This window comes from Epinephelus fuscoguttatus, linkage group LG20 (assembly GCF_011397635.1).
Source record: "Epinephelus fuscoguttatus linkage group LG20, E.fuscoguttatus.final_Chr_v1".
Classification (NCBI taxonomy): Eukaryota; Metazoa; Chordata; class Actinopteri; order Perciformes; family Serranidae; genus Epinephelus; species Epinephelus fuscoguttatus.
This window is the reverse complement of record NC_064771.1, coordinates 18,756,897-18,779,194: the sequence shown is the minus strand read 5'-3', so window position 1 is coordinate 18,779,194 and position 22,298 is coordinate 18,756,897. Positions and strand designations below refer to the sequence as shown.

The following is a 22,298-nucleotide window of genomic DNA, read 5'->3' as shown; positions in this document are numbered from 1 at the left end:
TGACCAAAAAATAAAGTTTTCAACTCAACTTAAAAGGTTTGTTTGTTTTATTTATTGTACTATTAATTGAGTATTACAGTTAACAGTTTTGTAGTAAGCTAAGAGCTATAATGAGACGCAGACATTTATTTTTCATTAGACAATAACAAGAGCACATTTAATTTGAAGCTCGATAAGCATTTGCTATTATGTCAGGCTGACAAAACAAAGTAATTACCTCCCAGGGGACTTTGTATTCTCTTCACATTCTCATTAGCTCGGATTCGTTCCACTCAGTGGTGCAATTCTGCATGTTAATTTAAAATGCTCACTAGGGGGACCCCTCATTATACAGCACACAGTCCTTGTTAAGGCAGCCATGACTCCTCTTTGGGTTAGTGGGCCACTCTGCTTCCCCTTCAGGCATGTATGACACCACACTTTGTGGCTCAGTGACAGGCCCCTAAATCGATGTACTACCGAGCTCGCCAACTAGCTCTACGTCAATGTGTCAGAGTGTGCGGCCTAGTTTCCCCTCAGTTGGGACACACTCGGTCAGTGCAGCAGGCTGTGGCGGCCTACTCAGTGTGACAGGGTGTAGAGTTGCTCGGCGCTGCGTTCCAGTCTGTCCCGGTACTCAAGGTTGGAGTAGTTGCCTTCAGGGACCCCCTGGGTGCCGTAGAGGAGACCCCAGCAGCAGCAGGCAATCACAGCTGTGCTGTCACTGTCACCTGGACAGGAAGAAAAGGAAGCAGACGACTTCACATACAGTGTGACACATTTTTGCTTTAGGAAGTTTAACAGGAAATCTGACAAATTGTTTTTTTGTTGGATGTTGAGATGATGTAAAATGTATCAGTGGCAAACCATATGACTTTATAACACATTTGTTATTACATTTTTTGTGACACATTACAGTATGACTTCAAGGACATGCTGTGACTTTTTATATCACATTTTGGTTAGCGACCTGTGCTTCAGAGGTTGAGTAAAAAGTTCAACTAAATTATTCTAAGAATATACACTTCAGTTCATGAATGATTACAAATAACCTAAATAATCTGTTAAACATTTACAGATGAATGCGGAACAGTTGAATCTTTGAATCTCAACTAACAAGCTATTAAATATTACAAATACTTAAAAAAACGTCTGTAGATGGACTGTCCAACTAAGTGACTTTTTTAGTACAGTTTTCATGACATGCTATGCTCTCACTTTTTATGACCTTTTTTTATTACTTACTATATTATGGCATTTATATGGCATATTATGACTTTTTGGACATTTTTGACACTACTATGACTTTTTCATGCCATTTTGAATGACATACTATGACTTTTTTGTGATATTCTTGACGACATACTATACTGTGACTTTTTTACGATGTGCTATGACTTTTTTGTGACATTCTGACAATATGCTATACTGTGACTTTTTTATGCAATTTTGAACGACATACTATCCTATGACTTTTTTGTGATATTTTTGTACACATGCCATACGACATTTTCATAATGTTTTCTAACAACATACTGTACTATGACTTTTTTTGTGATATTTTGAAAGACATGCTATACTATGACTTTTTCATGCCATTTTGAACGACATACTATATACTATCACTTTTTCATATTCTTGACAACATACTATACTGTGACTTTTTTGTGACATTTTTGACAACATACTATACTATGACTTTTTTGTGATATTTTTGTCCACATGCTATACTATGACATTTTCGTAATTTTTTTTAACAACATACTGTACTATGACTTTTTTGTGACATTTTTGACAACCTACTATACTATGACTTTTTTTGTGATATTTTGAACGACATGCTATACTATGACTTTTTTTGTGATATTTTGAATGACATGCTATACTATGACATTTTTGTGATATTTTTGACGACATGCTATACTATGACTTTTTTTGTGATATTTTGAACGACATGCTATACTATGACTTTTTTTGTGATATTTTGAACGACATGCCATACTATGACTTTTTTTGTGATATTTTGAACGACATGCTATACTATGACTTTTTTTGTGATATTTTGAATGACATGCTATACTATGACATTTTTGTGATATTTTGAACGACATGCTATACTATGACTTTTTATGCAGTTTTGAACGACATGCTATAATATGACTTTTTTGTGATATTTTGAACGACATGCTATACTATGACTTTTTATGCAGTTTTGAACGACATGCTATACTATGACATTTTTGTGATATTTTTGACAACATGCTATACTATGACTTTTTTTGTGATATTTTGAATGACATGCTATACTATGACATTTTTGTGATATTTTTGACGACATGCTATACTATGACTTTTTTTGTGATATTTTGAATGACATGCTATACTATGACATTTTTGTGATATTTTTGACGACATGCTATACTATGACTTTTTATGCAGTTTTGAACGACATGCTATACTATGACTTTTTGTGATATTTTGAATGACATGCTATACTATGACATTTTTGTGATATTTTTGACGACATGCTATACTATGACTTTTTTTGTGATATTTTGAACAACATGCTATACTGACTTTTTATGCAGTTTTGAACGACATGCTATACTATGACTTTTTATGCAGTTTTGAACGACATGCTATACTATGACTTTTTATGCAGTTTTGAACAACATGCTATAATATGACTTTTTTTGTGATATTTTGAACGACATGCTATACTATGACTTTTTATGCAGTTTTGAACAACATGCTATAATATGACTTTTTTGTGATATTTTGAACGACATGCTATACTATGACTTTTTTGTGATATTTTTGACAACATGCTATACTATGACTTTTTTTGTGATATTTTGAACGACATGCTATACTATGACTTTTTATGCAGTTTTGAACGACATGCTATAATATGACTTTTTTGTGATATTTTGAACGACATGCTATACTATGACTTTTTATGCAATTTTGAACGACATGCTATACTATGACTTTTTATGCAGTTTTGAACAACATGCTATAATATGACTTTTTTTGATATTTTGAACGACATGCTATACTATGACTTTTTATGCAGTTTTGAACGACATGCTATAATATGACTTTTTTGTGATATTTTGAACGACATGCTATACTATGACTTTTTATGCAGTTTTGAACGACATGCTATACTATGACTTTTTTGTGATATTTTTGACAACATGCTATACTATGACTTTTTTTGTGATATTTTGAACGACATGCTATACTATGACTTTTTATGCAGTTTTGAACGACATGCTATAATATGACTTTTTTGTGATATTTTTGACAACATGCTATACTATGACTTTTTTTGTGATATTTTGAACGACATGCTATACTATGACTTTTTATGCAGTTTTGAACGACATGCTATAATATGACTTTTTTGTGATATTTTTGACAACATGCTATACTATGACTTTTTATGCAGTTTTGAACGACATGCTATGACTTTTTTTGTGATATTTTGAACGACATGCTATACTATGACTTTTTATGCAGTTTTGAACGACATGCTATAATATGACTTTTTTTGTGATATTTTGAACGACATGCTATACTATGACTTTTTATGCAGTTTTGAACGACATGCTATACTATGACTTTTTTGTGATATTTTTGACAACATGCTATACTATGACTTTTTTTGTGATATTTTGAATGACATGCTTATACTATGACATTTTTGTGATATTTTTGACGACATGCTATACTATGACTTTTTTTGTGATATTTTGAATGACATGCTATACTATGACATTTTTGTGATATTTTTGACGACATGCTATACTATGACTTTTTTTGTGATATTTTGAACGACATGCTATACTATGACTTTTTATGCAGTTTTGAACGACATGCTATAATATGACTTTTTTGTGATATTTTGAACGACATGCTATACTATGACTTTTTATGCAGTTTTGAACGACATGCTGTACTATGACTTTTTATGCAGTTTTGAACAACATGCTATAATATGACTTTTTTGTGATATTTTGAATGACATGCTATACTATGACATTTTTGTGATATTTTTGACAACATGCTATACTATGACTTTTTTTGTGATATTTTGAACGACATGCTATACTATGACTTTTTATGCAGTTTTGAACGACATGCTATAATATGACTTTTTTGTGATATTTTGAACGACATGCTATACTATGACATTTTTGTGATATTTTTGACAACATGCTATACTATGACTTTTTTGTGATATTTTGAACGACATGCTATACTATGACATTTTTGTGATATTTTTGACAACATGCTATACTATGACTTTTTTTGTGATATTTTGAACGACATGCTATACTATGACTTTTTTGTGATATTTTGAATGACATGCTATACTATGACACTGGTGATATTTTTGGTGACATACCATACTATGACTTTTTTGTGATATTTTTGACGACATGTTATATTATGACTTTTTTATGAAATTTCTGACGACATACCATACAATGACTTTTTTTTTATTTTATTTTTGATGACATACTATACTATGACTTACTGGTGTTTTTAATAACATATTGTACTATGACTCTCCATGTGACCTTTTTAATAACATACTGTATTATGTCTTATATAAAATTTTATGACATATCACACTATGACTTTTTTTCATGTCGGCCTTTGTGGTAAAGACTACCTGCTTACTAACTTATGTATGAAAGAAGTTTCCTTTACAATTCATTTGTAGCGCGTCCACAAAGCTGTTTCTGTTCTCAAGACAATGACAAATGAGGATTAATTACAGTTTAGACCATCAGTACATATGGCCTGTCTTAGCAGGAATTCCCTGACTTCAGATAAAAAACATCTCCCTTTAAACCAAGAGGAGAGTTTGGAAAAATGCTAAATGATGAGAAATTATGAATTTATGATTTTTACTGTGATTCAAGTTAAACCAGAAGGCTGTGTTTAGGTGAAAGACCAGGCTTTATTCTAAAAGGTTACATTTAGAAAGGCCTGGGATGGTTACATGTGGGTTTTAAATTGAAAACTCAAAACCATTAAGCTAAAACTGGAGATGTTTGAGATTCTGTAAAGGTTTGGTAGTATTAAAGTTGGGGCAATACTGTTCTTCAGCCTATGAGATTGATAAGACCATCCAAAAAGACATTTTGTTGGTTGAATCTCTGACCTCCATGGAAGCCTGCTCTGCTCATCAGTTCCTCCCAGTCTGAACCCGCCCCCAGCAGGGCATCCAGTGCTATCATTGGAGCGTCGTGGCCGCTGCGTCCCGCCCAACCTGACAGGCTGAAGGTCTTGTAGACTTCATCTCTCTCAGCTGGGCCGTAAGAGGAGGGCCAAATCACAGGCCCCACCCCATGAGAGAGTCCCCTCAAATCTAGGTACCTGTAAACAAAGGTGAGACATTTTCAAGAGCTCTGTGCTTCTGAATTGAACCAAACCTGCGACATTTCAGTACAAATCCCATGTCAACATCTTTTAACCTTGAGACGTAATAGGTTCATATGAAGTCGTTCATGTTGAAAACCTAATTTTAATAAAGCATGGCAGCCTAACAAAGGCTCACTCCAGCAACTCTTACCACTGCCACTTGTCACAGAAGTAGTTCCAGTCTCTCTCCGTCTCCTCCACGGCGTAGCCTCGACTCTGAACAAAGTTCTTTGCTATTGGACAGGCTTCATTAATCAGGCCTAGACCCCAAGTTGTGATTGGCCTGCGCTGGACGGAGTACGCAGTAAAAAGGGCCGATGCGACGGCTCCTAGAAAACCAGTGGGGTGAGGATGGGTCATTCTGCCTGTCTCCACAGCAACCGCCACCAATGACAACAGCTGGTCAGGCTTTGGATACCTGGCGGGGACAAAGTATTAAAGTCCTTATCAGCAGTTATTATTATGGAGATGTACCTGAAGGTTTCTGCATAAACCTAATGAGGTCCATTAAACAGCTGAGAAATATGTTTCCTGCATTATATTATATTTGGATACAAGTTCTGTTTATAGTAATTACTTCTTTTCATGCTCTAATTGACTCCACACCATGTCTCTTGTCTCTCTCTGGTTCTGGTTGATGTTTTTACCCTGAACTCTTATTTGTTATTTTCTGCTCAGTGATCGGAGAATGTAAACATATTCCACCAGTGCATTTATTATAAATTACTTAGGATAAGAGCAGCAGCTTCGTGCCTCAACTGTGAATTTAGATGTGAAATGTTCAATGTCACGTGTTCTTCGTGTCCTCAGATAACCACACCAAGCTGCACAGTGCTTTTTTACTAACACCACCCCACCTTCTTTTTTTCACTTTATTGAGCCTCATCATCCAAAGTGAAGATGATGACTTGAAAACTTGATCAAAAACACTTGTTTTAAGGAGAAATGTGTTGCTGCTTCATCTGCAAGCTTTGCAACCTGCCTCCACCCCAGCTTCTCCTTTTCATGTTGTCTGACTAATCAATGTCATTTCTGTTTGTTATTGATGCTGGCCCTGTAGGCACATGGAGGGGCAGGGAGGTTTGCGCTCCCTGCTTCAAGCTTTCCTTGTTTGCACGTGGAGGGGCGGAGAGGTGTGCTCTCTCGGCCTTAGGCTTTCCATGCAGGCCCATGGCAGAGGCTTTCTGTGTAGGCCTAGGAAAAACAGAGAGGCCCCAAAACGTAGCAATGTAAATATGATACAAATATAATACTGCTAATGGGAATAAAGTTTTCTTTGACTAAAGTGGACCTGACTGAAATGTGTGTGTCCGAGGGGTGATTCTTAGTTCCTGACTGTCTCTGGGTGGATGGGTGTCTTTCAAATGCATTTTCATGCAAAGCACATTGAGTTTACTTGTAAACTAATGCACTATATAAATAAAATATCACTGCAGATTACTGCAAACACCAGGTGTGTTACCAACAAAAACCTATGCATTTCAAGAAACAAATGAAAATAAGTTCTAGCACAACAGGGAGGTGACTTGATTTGCTGGAACATCTGCCATTTAGAGATATGAATTGATAACACAGTGCCACTCAGCTCGAAATCAATTTGTAACATATTTCCTTTTCTCTACTTTGCCCTCAGTTTGTCATTATGTTGCCCTGTACCTCCTCAGGAAAGCAATACTGCAAGGTAATTGACAATTAAAAATTAATAACCAAACCCATGGATGGCTCAGGCTGGAATGCAAAAGGATTAGACTGAGTTATTATGTTTTTATTTTCAGGACAAACATCTTACCTGAGGCCAATACACATGGACCTCATGGCTGCTCCACAGCCTGTCCCCTCTGGATTATATGACACTCTGTACCCCCCTTCCTCTCCAGGCCTCAGCTGGGAGACTCCTAAAAGAGCAAATGAGAGTATTGCCCATGAGCTCGTGGTCCCAACACGGTAAGTCATGTGTACGATAATCTTGGCATTCAAGCAAACTTAAGGAAAAGATTACTTCGTCGTTAAATTCAATACCAATACCTTCAGTAACAGAGGTTTCCCGTGCCGACTTTAACCTCTCCCGAATTGATCATTTTGTTGATAGCACCGTAGGCTCGCTACGAACAACGCTCGACTCTGTAGCTCCTCTTAAAAAGAAGTTAAAAAAGCAAAGAAAGTTCGCTCCTTGGTATAACTGTCAAACCCGTAAGTTAAAACAAATATCGCGAAAATTTGAAAGGAATTGGCGATTAACCAAACTGGAAGAATCTCGTTTAATCTGGACAGACAGTCTCAAAACTTATAAGAGGGGCCTCCGCAATGCCAGAGCAAACTATTACTCAGCTCTAATAGAAGACAATAAGAACAACCCCAGGTTTCTTTTCAGCACTGTAGCCAGGCTGACTGAGAGTCAAAGCTCTATTGAGCCTTGTATTCCTTTAGCCCTTAGCAGTAATGATTTTATGAGCTTTTTTAATGACAAAATTCTAACTATTAGAGGCAAAATTCATGACCTCCTGCCCTTAGATAGTACCTATCTAACCTCAAACACAGCTGTAAAATCTAATATATATTTAGATTGCTTCTCCCCAATTTCTCTTCAAGAATTGACTGCAGTGATTTCTTCATCTAAATCATCAACGTGTCTCTTAGACCCCATCCCAACTAGGCTACTTAAGGAGGTCTTTCCTTTAGTTAACACTCATATATTAGATATGATCAATATATCCTTATTAACAGGCTATGTACCACAGTCTTTTAAGATAGCTGTACTTAAACCTCTACTAATAAAGCCCACCCTGGATCCAGAGGTGTTAGCCAACTATAGACCAATATCTAATCTTCCCTTTATGTCAAAGATCCTTGAGAAAGTAGTCGCAGACCAGCTGTGTGATTTTCTCCAGGATAATAATTTATTTGAGGAATTTCAGTCAGGATTTAGAGTGCATCATAGCACTGAGACAGCTCTAGTTAAAATTACAAATGACCTTCTGATTGCTTCAGACAAAGGACTCGTCTCTGTACTTGTTTTATTAGATCTTAGTGCGGCGTTTGACACAATTGACCATCAAATTCTACTGCAGAGACTGGATCACTTAATTGGCTTAAAAGGTTCAGCACTAAGCTGGTTTAAATCTTATTTATCTGATCGTTTTCAATTTGTTGGCGTTAAATGAACCATCCTTACGTACTAAAGTTTGTTTTGGAGTTCCATGAGGTTCTGTGCTCGGACCAATCCTGTTTATTCTATATATGCTTCCTTTAGGTAACATCATTAGAAATCACTCTATAAATTTCCATTGTTATGCAGATGATACTCAGTTGTATTTATCGATGAAGCCAGAAGAAAGTAATCAATTAACTAAACTCCATAACTGCCTTAAAGACATAAAAACTTGGATGAGCACCAATTTCCTGATGTTAAATTCAGACAAAACTGAAGTTATTGTTCTTGGCCCCAAACAACTCAGAGACTCTTTATCTGATGACATAGTTTCTCTAGATGGCATTGCTCTGGCCCCTGCCACTACCGTAAGAAACCTCGGAGTAATATTTGATCAAGATTTGTCTTTTAATTCTCATTTAAAGCAAACCTCACGGACTGCATTTTTTAATCTGCGTAATATTGCGAAAATTAGGCCTATCCTGACCCGAAAAGATGCAGAAAAATTGGTCCACGCTTTTGTTACCTCAAGGCTGGATTACTGTAATTCTCTATTATCAGGTAGCTCTAGTAAGTCCTTAAAAACTCTCCAGCTAATTCAGAATGCAGCAGCACGTGTACTAACAGGAACTAATAAACGCGATCATATCTCTCCTGTTTTAGCTTCTCTGCACTGGCTCCCTGTAAAATCCAGAATTGAATTTAAAATCCTACTGTTAACTTATAAAGCTCTAAATGGTCAAGCTCCGTCATATCTTAAAGAGCTCATAGTGCCATATTATCCCACCAGAACACTGCGCTCTGAGAACGCAGGGTTACTCGTGGTCCCTAAAGTCTCCAAAAGTAGATCAGGAGTCAGAGCCTTCAGCTATCAGGCTCCTCTCCTGTGGAATCATCTTCCTGTTACGGTCCGGGAGGCAGACACCGTCTCCACATTTAAGACTAGACTTAAGACTTTCCTCTTTGATAAAGCTTATAGTTAGGGCTGGTGCAGGCTTGCCCTGTACCAGCCCCTAGTTAGGCTGACTTAGGCCTAGTCTGCCAGAGGACCCCCCTATAATACACCGGGCCCCTTCTCTCCTTCTCTCGCTCTCTCTCTCTCTCTCTCTCTCTCTCTCTTGTATCCTATTACTGCATCTAGCTAACCCGGCCATTCTGGATGTCACTAACTCGGCTTCTTCTCCGGAGCCTTTGTGCTCCACTGTCTCTCAGATTAACTCGTATCGCAGCGGTGCCTGGACAGCGTGACGTGTGTGGTTGTGGATCCAGGTTGCTTAAATGTGATGTCAAATTCAGGTCCAAAAATTCTAGTAAAAACATTTTTTGTTTTTTTAAATTCGAAAACCTGGATTTGTGGATTTAAATTTGTGAACACTGAAAAAATATATTCAAATTCTGCTTTTGAAATTGCAAATCAAGAAATTTCATATTTTAATTCACAGCAAATAAATTCAGATACAGACCTTTCTAAGTAAAATATTTCAATGCCATCAATTCAGTGGTGTTTCAATTTCAATATTATTATTATTATAATTATTGGTAAATGGACCTACACATATATAATGCCTTTTGAGTCTTTCAACTACTCAAAGCACAATGACTCGTATTCACCCATTCACACACACACACATTCACACATCAATGGCACAGCCATTGGGAGCAATCTGGGGTTCAGTATCTTGCCCAAGTAATGCAAGATACTGCCCAAGGTAAATTGGGCAAGAGGAGCCGCTGATTGAACCACTGATCTTCCAATTAGTTGCCTGCTCTACCTCCTGAGCCTCAGCCGTCCCAACATTATTATTCATTTATTCATTCATAGGAGTCTCAGGGGGGCTGGAGCCTATCCCAGCTGGCATGGGACAGGTCACCAGACTATCACAGGGCTGACACAGAGACAGACAACCATTCACGCTCACTTTCACACCTGTGGAAAATTTAAAGTCACAGTTCCTACATGAAACTGCTCACACACAGGTCTGTGGATTATCTTGAGTAAGCGGGTAAGGATTTATGGAAAGAGAAATTACTGTTGAGTTTTCCAGTTTGTTTTTATTGTGCACTTTGAGCAGCACAAGCTCAGTGCCATCTAGTTCCATTATATTTCAGAGGAGGATGACAACTGTACAGCAGTTTAAAAATAAAGACTTCATCTCACCCAGAATGCTTGAAGGCCCTGGTTTCCTCCCGTCCATGTCTTTCATCCCCTCCACATATCGAGCTGCCACCTCATGCATGAGCTCCTCCCCCGTCTTCCCTATGAGAGAAAACACAGAGCTAACTTGTTCAAACTGCAGACGCTGTCCTTATTAACTTTTTAAAGATGTAAGGGACCTGTTAACAAGGCTGGTTGTTTGTCTTATCACAGTAAAGGTCAAGTTGAATTTCTACCATTTTCCTTCCACTTCTGCCAAGCTGTAATAGAGCACCAAATCAAGGCGAGGCTGGAAAATTAGATTTAACCTTTAGTTATGAGGAGGAGGGTGTGGCGCATGGCCTGATGAGGCCTCATCAGAACGACGCCGACAATCAGATCAATCCAATAAACTCCTTGTTTGAAACAAAACGAGCAAAGGAGGGGCAGAAGAGAAAGCAGATGGCTTGAGTGTGTCATTTTGACCTCACCAGTTGCCAGTCCTTCAGCCGTTGCCAGATGCAGAACTGTGTCATCGCTCACTGGCCAGTCAGGGAGCTCGGCCTTGATGTTCTTGAGACCACCAAGCTCCTTCAGCTCCTGCAAGGACAGAAAAGACAAGGGCAGACATCTTAGGTTAAATACACCTTTAGCAGTGTTTTAACTTCATCACAAACTCAGCACATCTTTTCATGTTGACCTGATGGATAGCTGGTCCTGACTCGTTGTACTCCCACAGCTGGTTCCTGTATCCCAGAGCATCACCGACACCACTCAGCAACATGGCTGCCTTATAGTGCTCCACTGTAGCAGATCTGCTGGGACAAAAGAGGCTATGACCACTCTGTTAACTTCACTTTTTTAAAGATAGACTATGCAGGATTGTCTTGAAAAACAAGGTTTGGACTCATACAGAAGTAATCCCTGTAGGTCATCACTACTAACCCACTAGAAGTGTGTGGCAGTATATTTTTCTGAAAAACTCTGCCTCTTTTCTGCCTGTATTTGCTTTTTTTCATCTTATTTTCTGTGTTCTGGATGTTTATGGCCGTGTGCCCCTACAGCACTCAGGTGAGGTCAGGGCTTCATAAGGCAGGTGCCAGGCAACAAGCAGCAGGCATCCTAGGGACACAGTGCCAAAACGATGCAAATAGAGCAAGGCCAAATGCCAAACAAGAGTGAATCTGAGGTTGGCTTTTACTTTCAATCTGGCTGGCGAGTATCCTCGGAAACAGTAACCAACAAAGTACACAACACCCAGAGTCTATTCACCCTCTTAAAGTCAGTAAAAACCAGTCAAGTTTACATCCATGTCTGCGAAAACATGGATGCTTCACACACATCCTCCCCTGGCAACACAGAAGATCTTAATAATCACCAGTTTCGAGGTGAAAAGAGTCACCAGTTCAGTATCTGACCAAATGTCTCCCCTTCTGTTCCTGAGTTTTGAAATTGAGTAATGGCCAGAAAAAAGTGTTTTTGCGGAACATTATGATATCACAGTGCAATCTTTGAACTTTTGGATGTATAATGTCATCACTCCATCATTTTATCCTAATAGACATTTGTGTAAAATTGTGTTGTTATTAGCGTATGAATTATTGAGTTATGGCCAAAACCAGTGTCCATGACCTTTGACCACCAAAATCTAATCAGTTCATTCTTGAGTCCACGTGGACGTTTGTGCCACATTTGAAAAAAGTGCACCAAGGTGTTCTTGAGATATCACTTTCACGAGAATGAGACAGATGCAAGGTCACAGTGACCTTGACCTTTGACCACCAAAATTTAATCAGTTTATTGTCGAGTTCAAGTGTACATTTGTGCTAAATTAGAAAAAAAATGCATCATGATGTTTTTGAGATATTGCTTTCACAAGAATGAGACAGACTAGGTCACAGTGACTTTGACCTTTTACCACCAAAATCTAATCAGTTCATTCTTCAGTCCAAGTGGACGTTTGTGCCAAATTTAAAAAAATTCTCCCAAGGTGTTGCTGAGATATCACATTCACAATGATTACACAGAGGAGGTCACAGTGACCTTGACTGTTGACCTATGACCACCAAGATCTAATCAGTCTATTGTTGAGTCTAAGTGGATGTTTGTGCCAAATTTGAAAAAATTCTCTCAGGGCATTTTTGAGATACTGCATTCACAAGAATGGGACGGCCATATGGACAGACAAACAGCTCGTTGTAGCGTCTCGTGTTGTGAGATACTTAATATATAGTTAACAACAAAAAACAAAAGTAAATATAGCAGTGCGAACGTTTCTTCAATCACACAAGCACAGTGAGAGATGAGTGCCTGCTGCATGTCACATACTGAGGACAAATGTTGTCCTTGTTTTTCGATAATCACAGCAATTTTACAAAGCTTAACTTTTCACTCCTGCAGCTTTCAGCAGCTCAAAGGAGAGTAGAGTGACGAGAAATCTGTTAAATTGCTAACCCCCCTCCCAAAAAAAACCAATAAAAAAAAAGACAAAAAACAAAACAAAACAAAAAGTATAAAATGTTCTGCTGTAGCCTATAGCTGTTGTGTTTGTTAGTTCTGTTAGTTTGAGAAGTTTATTTTATAAGACTAGCTTTGGTAAATACTGGCTATAGTGAGGTTATTGTAATTATTAGGTTCAAATTTATTTCATATGTCTACATGCCTAATGGCTATCCATTAGGATAAATGTTAAGATGTTGGTTGTGCCTGGATGAAGGATATTTTTATTTTATTTTTTCTTAATTTTATTTTATTTTTTGTTCGTTTTATTTTTCAGTTTTCCTCCCTGAGGGATTGCCACCTTATTGTGGTCAGGGGGTTTGCGTGCCTCAGTGACCCTAAGAGCTATACCAGCAGGAGCTTAGCCTTCAGGTGAGACACCCAAGTTGGACAGGTCTTAGGGTAGAGGCCTGACAAAGTGCAGTCCATTTCTTCAGGTTGGGGGTTGGACACACAGCTAACAACAACCCAATTCCATGTAGAAAGCACTGTTATCAACAACAAAACAAGCGGCGAGCACATTTGAAACCACAGTGACACCTTCTATAGGGCACTCACACAGCGTCCCCACATCCTGCGAGTGAGTGAGTGAGTGAGTGAATGAGTGAGTGAGTGAGTGAGTGAGTGAGTGAGTGAGTGAGCGAGTGACCTTTATTTGTCAGCTCTACCTATGGCAAAAATTCGCTGGAGCATGATGCCCCCTTCACATTTATGACTGCCCCCTCATATATGCCTGCCTAGAACCGGGCTTGTCGCCAGCGTGGAGGCATGAAAAGCAGACAAGCTTAGTATTACATGTAAAAATAAACACACTCACACACACATATACATGGGTAATAATGTGGGTAAAAGAACATCGTTAAAGTTAGTCATTTTAAAAAACAGAGATCAGACAGTATAACTGAAACAGGATTGAGGTATCCTACATATCAATGAGGTGAAACCAGTCAGTGATTGGGTTCCCAGCTGAAGAAATTAGGAGAGATCATAATGTACAGAAAAAAAGATGTGTTTCAGCTTTGGATTTGTATCAGCAGAACTTGCCTTCCTAATGTGCAGTGAGAGATTATTCAAGAGAAGCTGGGCTTGCTGGGCAAAGGCTCGACAACCCCATGAGTTCTGATTAAATCGAGGAATGGTTAAGTAACCGGCATCAAGGGAACATAAAGGGCATGATGGAGTATGTGGGGAAATAAGGCTGGAGATGTATGAGGGAGCCTAACTAATGTATGCCAGTCTGCACTATAACACAACTAACCAACTCAAGGGGGAACTCTAAAACCAGAAAATTACAAATGTGCATGCTCTTTTTAACAGTTCTATTTTTACCACCCATAAAAAGGAATTCACACTGAGGAGAGGCTGCTTCATGAGATCATTTACCTTCTGTCTCACAGTAATTTCAACTCAAGCTGTTTCCCACATTTGAATCTTTTTTTCCCCCGATTTAATTAAAAACAAAACAAAACAAAAAACACTTACACTACTTGTATTATCTTTAAATAATGCTCGTAACACTGTGTGGTAATGGGGATTTAGCTGCCACTGTAATGTAAAGTAATTTTGGAAATGTCTCACAGTGGAAAAAGATCCATATCTAACACACAGATTTTGCCAAGAGCCTTTTTATAAATGGAGATCATTTTAAAATATTTCAAATAAAATAAAACCTTTGGCTTTTCAGCAGTGGTAAAATGTAACTACGTACATTTACTCAAGTGCAGTACTAAAGTACAAATTACAGGAATGTTTTCATTTCATGTACTTTTTACTGCACTACAATTATTTGACAGCTTTAGTTACTAGCCACTTTACAAATGAAGATTTTTGCACAGGAATGTTATGAAAATCTACAAGTGCAGCTGAAACGATTAGTCAGTTGACAAGAAAATTCATGGGCAAGTGTTTGGATAATTGTCATTTTTCATGCAAAAACATTTCATGGTTGCAGCTTCTCAAGAATGAGACTTACTGCTTTTCTTTTTAATTATTTTAATTAGCCTAAATTAATCTATTAAACTGATTTAAAATTCTCTGCCTTCAATAATTTTACTTTTAATATTTGAATACATTTTCCTGATGTATTTGCATACTTTTAGGTAAGTAACATTTTTGATGCAGGACTTGTAACAGAGTATTTTTATGGTGTTGTGTTAGTACTTTTACTTAAGTAAAGGATCTGAATACCTCCTCCACCAGTGGCCTAAGGTAGTTATGACAGGCCCCAGTGTACATTATTTTGATGGGCAATATTTCAATTTCAATATTTCGACTTGTTGGCATATTGACACCATACTGTTGCCCATGGAACAACAAGCATGGCTGAAAGCAAAATTATTACCGACTCTGCGGTGGTTTCAAAAAGAGGAGCAGCTGTGTGGAATAAACAGTGGCGTCCTGAATGTTTTATGAACAGCCCCGGACTTATCAGGCTCTTTCAGTGAGTTACTGCTCAGACAGAACTCATTCAGCGGCTCCTCTGGCAGCAGCACAGCGCCTCTCTCTCTTTCCTCTCTCTCCGTGCGCACACAGGAGTCGGTGTCACAAAGTCATTTTGTCATAAACCTTTGGTAATGTAAACCTATGTGACGCTCACGTCTCGACAAATAACTACATATATTTGAATGTGTGAAAGTTCTGGTATCATAATAACCTGTCACAGGTTACAGCGTGATGATTAGAGGAGAAATGGCAGAGCATTAAGGTCCAGGTGGAAAAAAAAACAACTCAATCATTTAAGATTTTGCTAAAAGAGAAGGAAATTGCCTGTTGATTCATATATATAGATCCCAGGGTACTTTTTTGTATTGGGAGCTGTTTAATTGTGTAATTTGTGTTAGATCTTCTTTTATGAACTATTAATATTGTATACAGAATCTGAATCTCACTCGGAGTTACTGTTGTTGTTTACAAACTAAAGAAATGAGAGATCGTTTTTGTTTAGCTTTTACTGAATATTTGGAGGCAAACTGTAAAACCATGATTTGTCTTGTTGCAATTCTATTTTCTTAAATGTTATAGTAAATTATTATTACTAAATTGTCATATCGTCAAGACTATGGTTATTGGCAAAATACACAAAATATTGTGATATTATTTTATGGCCATATCGCCCACCCCGACTGTATATCGTCTCATCTTGTCACATGATCAAAATGTAGACACTGGACAACATCAACATATATATTACCCAGAAATTATTACTTTATATCAGTACATTTCAAAAAATTCCAAATAAAATAATATATTATTGATTAAATTGATTAATCAACTAATCAATTAAACCTTTTTGTAGTTTATTTATATTTTTTATAATTACTGCAGAATAAGCATGTCATGTTAATGCAAATTACGACTGACAATTTAAAAAAAAAAAACATGATGGAGATAGGTTTGCTTTTTTGAGGGCATATAAAGCAAATTATTAGCATAATTATCATTTTTAATTTATATGTTTCAAACTGACGTAAGGAAATGACAAAAAAAACAAAAAATGTAAATGTGAAATTGATTTTAAACATAAAATGACTGTCTTTGACAAAAATGCATTTTCCTCAGCTTTTTGTCTGAAATGGTTTTTGTTTTATGAAAATACATAAATTCAATGTTGATAAAAAAAAGAATGGAATAAGACAGAATAAAATGTTTTTGTGTGTTTAAAAACAGAGGGTCTCTTCCTTAGTTTCATGTACATACTGTTCACATATTAATAGAACAAATTATTCTGTGGGTCTTGAAAGATTAGTGAATATAATCAAAATGCTGGCAGTGGCTGGCAACTTTGAATAATAATATGGCAGGAAAGTGTTAAACACATGTGTATTTCCAAGGCGGTGAATCTGAATCACTTGCAAGGGCCTGTTCTCCGCCCAACACATTGTTGGAGGGTCCACTCTCTCTGTGGCCCCCTCCACCCCAACCCCACAGGCCCCAGGACTGCACTGTTCATATTTACGCCCCTGTCCTCCAGGTCTGCTCTTCAGTAACCAGACTTCATACTTGCAGTTGTGATGAATGTTCGGGCTCAGGGCGACAAGGAAAGAAAAGTAATAATATGCCTATAGAGCATTTTAAGTTGTTATTCCTAAAATGAAAGCCATCTGAACATGCTCTGACCTGTCATGTCACGTTACCCTAAATTAAAACATCGACATATTAACAAGCCATCATCTTAAACATGACGTTACTCTCGGACTTTATTTTAGAGTAATTAAGGTAAAATGTTGCACTTGCTACATGAACTCCTCCCTCAGTGCACTGCAAGTCTCACCGGTCCATCGCAGCGTGTCGTTCCCCGAAACCAAGCTTCACCAGGCGGTCACACGCAGAAGTTGACACCGGGGCTGTAAACTGAAGCGCTGCACACACACTGCTGGTCTGTTTCCAGTCTCAGCTCAGAGAGGCCTGCAGCAAACACCAGTGTTCATTCACTAAACTTACTGCACGCTACTTTCCCAACCCGAGCGGCTGAAAACGCGGAGGCTAAAAAAAGACGCAGCTGCAACGCAATTCTAGATGGCTGCTTTCCAGCTGGCAAGACGGAGACACAATAAAACACACTGCAAATCGCCCCTCTAACTGCAGGACAATCGTTGACGGACCACTCAAAACAGCTGCACCACAAAGAGTAACATTAACTGTGTGCTATTAACCTCGTGCTTTTAGTGCACAGTGCATGACTCATTTGAAAAACCGTGACTAATTTTTTGTTGCTGAATTTTTTTTTTTTACCTAGTACTCACTCATGCTCGTTCCAAGTGTATTTTTTTATTCAAGGGTACTGACAAAATAACAATGTGGATGGATAATGTAGCCCAAAAAAAAAAAGAAAAAAAAAGTGTGGTGTTTAGTACTTAAAGGGCAACTTTGGTATTTCTCAACCTGGACCCTACTTTCCCATGTTGTTGTGTCTAAGTGACTAATGGAGACAACAAGTTTTGAAACTGGTCCAGTACTGAGCAAGACTGCTGCAGACGGCGGGCGAAACAGCCTGCAATGTGGTCATGTGGGGCAATTGTGCACCTTCAATGTACATCTACTAAGAATGCTTGTTCTGGTCACTAAAGCCCTGTTTCCACCAAACACTTTGGGTATGGTACCTTTGAAACCAACAGTAACCCTTCAGACACGGTACCTAGACCCTAGCGTTTCCATTGTAAACAGTACTCTTAAATGTGGGCGGGGATGTTGTCACTCACTGCCCTCTCCAGCACTCACTGTACTCACTTTTCATTACCGGTGACACAGATGGAAGTCTGCACCTAGTTTATCGTCCACAGAACGAGGTTACACGCCAACATTCTCAGAACAAAATAGAACAGGCTGCAGTGAGAGTCTCTTTCCACGGGATATTTAAAAATAGCAGGTTTGTGCATTTCGTCCTTCTAAGGCAGGCTCAGGGGTTTAGTGTTGCCTTAGCCCGACACTCTGTGATGCTTTTTTATTTTTTTTTTTCTCAGAGCGAGGATTAGAATATATGCAGTTCACATTACCTGGTTGAATTAGTCTAAAAAAAGTGTACCGAACTGAACTGCACTGTATCGTACTGCTTGATAGAAATGAGGCTTAGCAGGCTCAAAATATTATACTACTTGTCTGACAACATTATGGAAAGGATCACTACAGCTAATGGACGTCTTTGTTTAAGAGTAAGATCCTTTTTGTGTTTGTTTTACCCCAAAATTGCCATTGTCAGACCAGACTCCATCTACAAAAACTGTAATTTTATCATCATAAAACACACCTCATTCAAAGTTGACAGAAGCAAAATAAAACTCACAATATCCATCTTGTGTGTCTTTACTACTATTTCAAAAATCATCAACTCTGGTTTGGTTGAGATAAACCCGTATTTCACCCAGTTAGATGTGTAAATACGCTGGTTCTATACACACTAAAATTACTGTTAATTTAAATGGAGTCTGGTGGGTTTGGGGATAGCGATTTTGGGGCTGTTTCTGGTCAAACAAACAGGATCTTACTCTCTTACAATCAGGTCTATCTCTGCAGGGATCTTTTCTGTAGTGTCAGACATTCACAGCAACAATCTGAGCCTGTCAGTGGCAAAAACAAGAAATTTTATTGGACATGAATTGGCGGTGCTCAACCGCCAATTAGCACTTAACACAAAGTATAACTGAGGCTGATGGGAAATCTTTTTATTTTTATAGATATTTAGTCATAAACCAAGAATTCTTCTTTTTAAAAACCCTTGCTACATAAATAAATCTACTCCACCCCTCTCTGTCTGTGTGCCTCTCTTGCTGTCAGCAGTGAGTAACTCTATCTCTGCTGTCTCTCTGACCAGATGTTGAACTCTGTGGATGGATGGATAATCCAGGCAGATAAAACAGCCTGAGTCCCTCCTCCGCTCTCCCCCGCCTGAACTGTCACCTCTACACCCAGTCAAGATCAGTTCATTGAAGTTAATTCATGATGTTCAACATAAAACTTTCATCCAACAGAGGATGTTCAGTTTCAAAAAGTACTATCAAGCAACTGTCAGTTTGACACGATTACCCAAACCCTGTTAAAGAAATAATTCAACATTATGGGTAACAGCCTTATATTCACTTGTCAAGATCAATACCACTCTCGTGTGCACGGTAAGTATGTAGCTGGAGCCAGAGCATGAATTAGCTTATCTTAGCATAAGGGCTGTAAACAATGGGGAAATAGCTAGCCTGCCACAGTCCAAAGGTTAAAAAAAAATCTGACTAGCAGCTTCTCCAAAGCTCACTAATTAACATTTTGTACCTTGTCTGTGTAGTCCATACAAAAGCCAAGCTGTAAGAATTAACCGCAATAAAATGATGGAAAAGTACCCTGGAAATCCAGAGTTCTCGCGAGAGCACAATTTGAATTTGCTCAGCGAGTCACTCTGGCAATCAGTAATGATGCTCATTACCCATGCCCTTGTAGCCGATCTGCACCAATGACATTGGTGTATCTGATATAGGCGGGCAAGAGGCGAGCTAAACAGATGACGACAGCGCTGCGTCGACGAAGTCCAGAGTCAGTCAGTAAACATTGCAAGATGGCTACAGATGAACACCAGTTGTTTGAAATGGCTTTGGCCGCTACAATGAACGAGTTAGACTTGGCTTTTTCTCTAAAAGAGGAACAGAAGACGGCGCTCGAATCTTTCCTTTGCAAGAAGGATGTTTTTGCTGTTTTGCAAACAGGATATGGCAAGAGTCTAATCTACCAGTTAGCTCTGCTGGTAGCTAAGCTCTGGATACGTCACCCCTGTACTGTTCTGATTGGTCGTAGTGTTATCCAATTGCGTGCAGTGATATTTTCAAATGCATGCTTGGTGTTGCCCCTCGAGTTAGGCCATTTGCATTATTCATAGCCAGATCCTAAATCTTTCTAGATTTGGGTCTGGATTTCCAGGCTAATGGAAAAGTTCATAAACACAAATAACTAGCAGCGTCTGGCAAGGATAATAAACAGGAATAAAAACAGTAAAATGATGAAAAAGTAAAATACATACATACATATATATATATATATATATATATATATATATATATATATGATGGAAAAGTGGAAAAATGGATATATATATGTATATATATATATACAGTACAGGCCAAAAGTTTGGACACACCTTCTCATTCAATGCGTTTTCTTTATTTTCATGACTACTTACATTGTAGATTCTCACTGAAGGCATCAAAACTATGAATGAACACATGTGGAGTTATGTACTTAACAAAAAAAGGTGAAATAACTGAAAACATGTTTTATATTCTAGTTTCTTCAAAATAGCCACCCTTTGCTCTGATTACTGCTTTGCACACTCTTGGCATTCTCTCCATGAGCTTCAAGAGGTAGTCACCTGAAATGGTTTTCCAACAGTCTTGAAGGAGTTCCCAGAGGTGTTTAGCACTTGTTGGCCCCTTTGCCTTCACTCTGCGGTCCAGTTCACCCCAAACCATCTCAACTGGGTTCAGGTCCGGTGACTGTGGAGGCCAGGTCATCTGCCGCAGCACTCCATCACTCTCCTTCTTGGTCAAATAGCCCTTACACAGCCTGGAGGTGTGTTTGGGGTCATTGTCCTGTTGAAAAATAAATGATCGTCCAACTAAACACAAACCGGATGGGATGGCATGTCGCTGCAGGATGCTGTGGTAGCCATGCTGGTTCAGTGTGCCTTCAGTTTTGAATAAATCCCCAACAGTGTCACCAGCAAAACACCCCCACACCATCACACCTCCTCCTCCATGCTTCACAGTGGGAACCAGGCATGTGGAATCCATCCATTCACCTTTTCTGCGTCTCACAAAGACACGGCGGTTGGAACCAAAGATCTCAAATTTGGACTCATCAGACCAAAGCACAGATTTCCACTGGTCTAATGTCCATTCCTTGTGTTTCTTGGCCCAAACAAATCTCTTCTGCTTGTTGCCTCTCCTTAGCAGTGGTTTCCTAGCAGCTATTTGACCATGAAGGCCTTAATAGCTAAGTCTCCTCTTAACAGTTGTTCTAGAGATGGGTCTGCTGCTAGAACTCTGTGTGGCATTCATCTGGTCTCTGATCTGAGCTGCTGTTAACTTGCGATTTCTGAGGCTGGTGACTCGGATGAACTTATCCTCAGAAGCAGAGGGGACTCTTGGTCTTCCTTTCCTGGGTCGGTCCCTACGTGTGCCAGTTTCGTTGTAGCGCTTGATGGTTTTTGCGACTCCACTTGGGGACACATTTAAAGTTTTTGCAATTTTCCGGACTGACTGACCTTCATTTCTTAAAGTAATGATGGCCACTCGTTTTTCTTTAGTTAGCTGATTGGTTCTTGCCATAATATGAATTTTAACACTTGTCCAATAGGGCTGTCGGCTGTGTATTAACCTGACTTCTGCACAACACAGCTGATGGTCCCAACCCCATTGATAAAGCAAGAAATTCCACTAATTAACCCTGATAAGGCACACCTGTGAAGTGGAAACCATTTCAGGTGACTACCTCTTGAAGCTCATGGAGAGAATGCCAAGAGTGTGCAAAGCAGTAATCAGAGCAAAGGGTGGCTATTTTGAAGAAACTAGAATATAAAACATGTTTTCAGTTATTTCACCTTTTTTTGTTAAGTACATAACTCCA

General features: G+C 38.6%; 1 protein-coding gene across 1 annotated transcript; it reads right to left on the bottom strand.

The window, feature by feature from the left end:
• Positions 1 to 29: 29 nt before the first annotated feature.
• adprh (ADP-ribosylarginine hydrolase) lies at positions 30 to 17,829 on the bottom strand. The gene is made up of 8 exons (XM_049563699.1): positions 17,470 to 17,829; positions 11,401 to 11,515; positions 11,192 to 11,300; positions 10,725 to 10,823; positions 7,208 to 7,313; positions 5,570 to 5,836; positions 5,159 to 5,373; positions 30 to 710 (listed from the first exon to the last, which is right to left on the bottom strand). The coding sequence occupies exons 1-8, from the start codon at positions 17,475 to 17,477 to the stop codon at positions 562 to 564; spliced, it is 1,068 nt and encodes a 355-aa protein (XP_049419656.1). The 5' UTR covers positions 17,478 to 17,829; the 3' UTR covers positions 30 to 561.
• Positions 17,830 to 22,298: the final 4,469 nt, after the last annotated feature.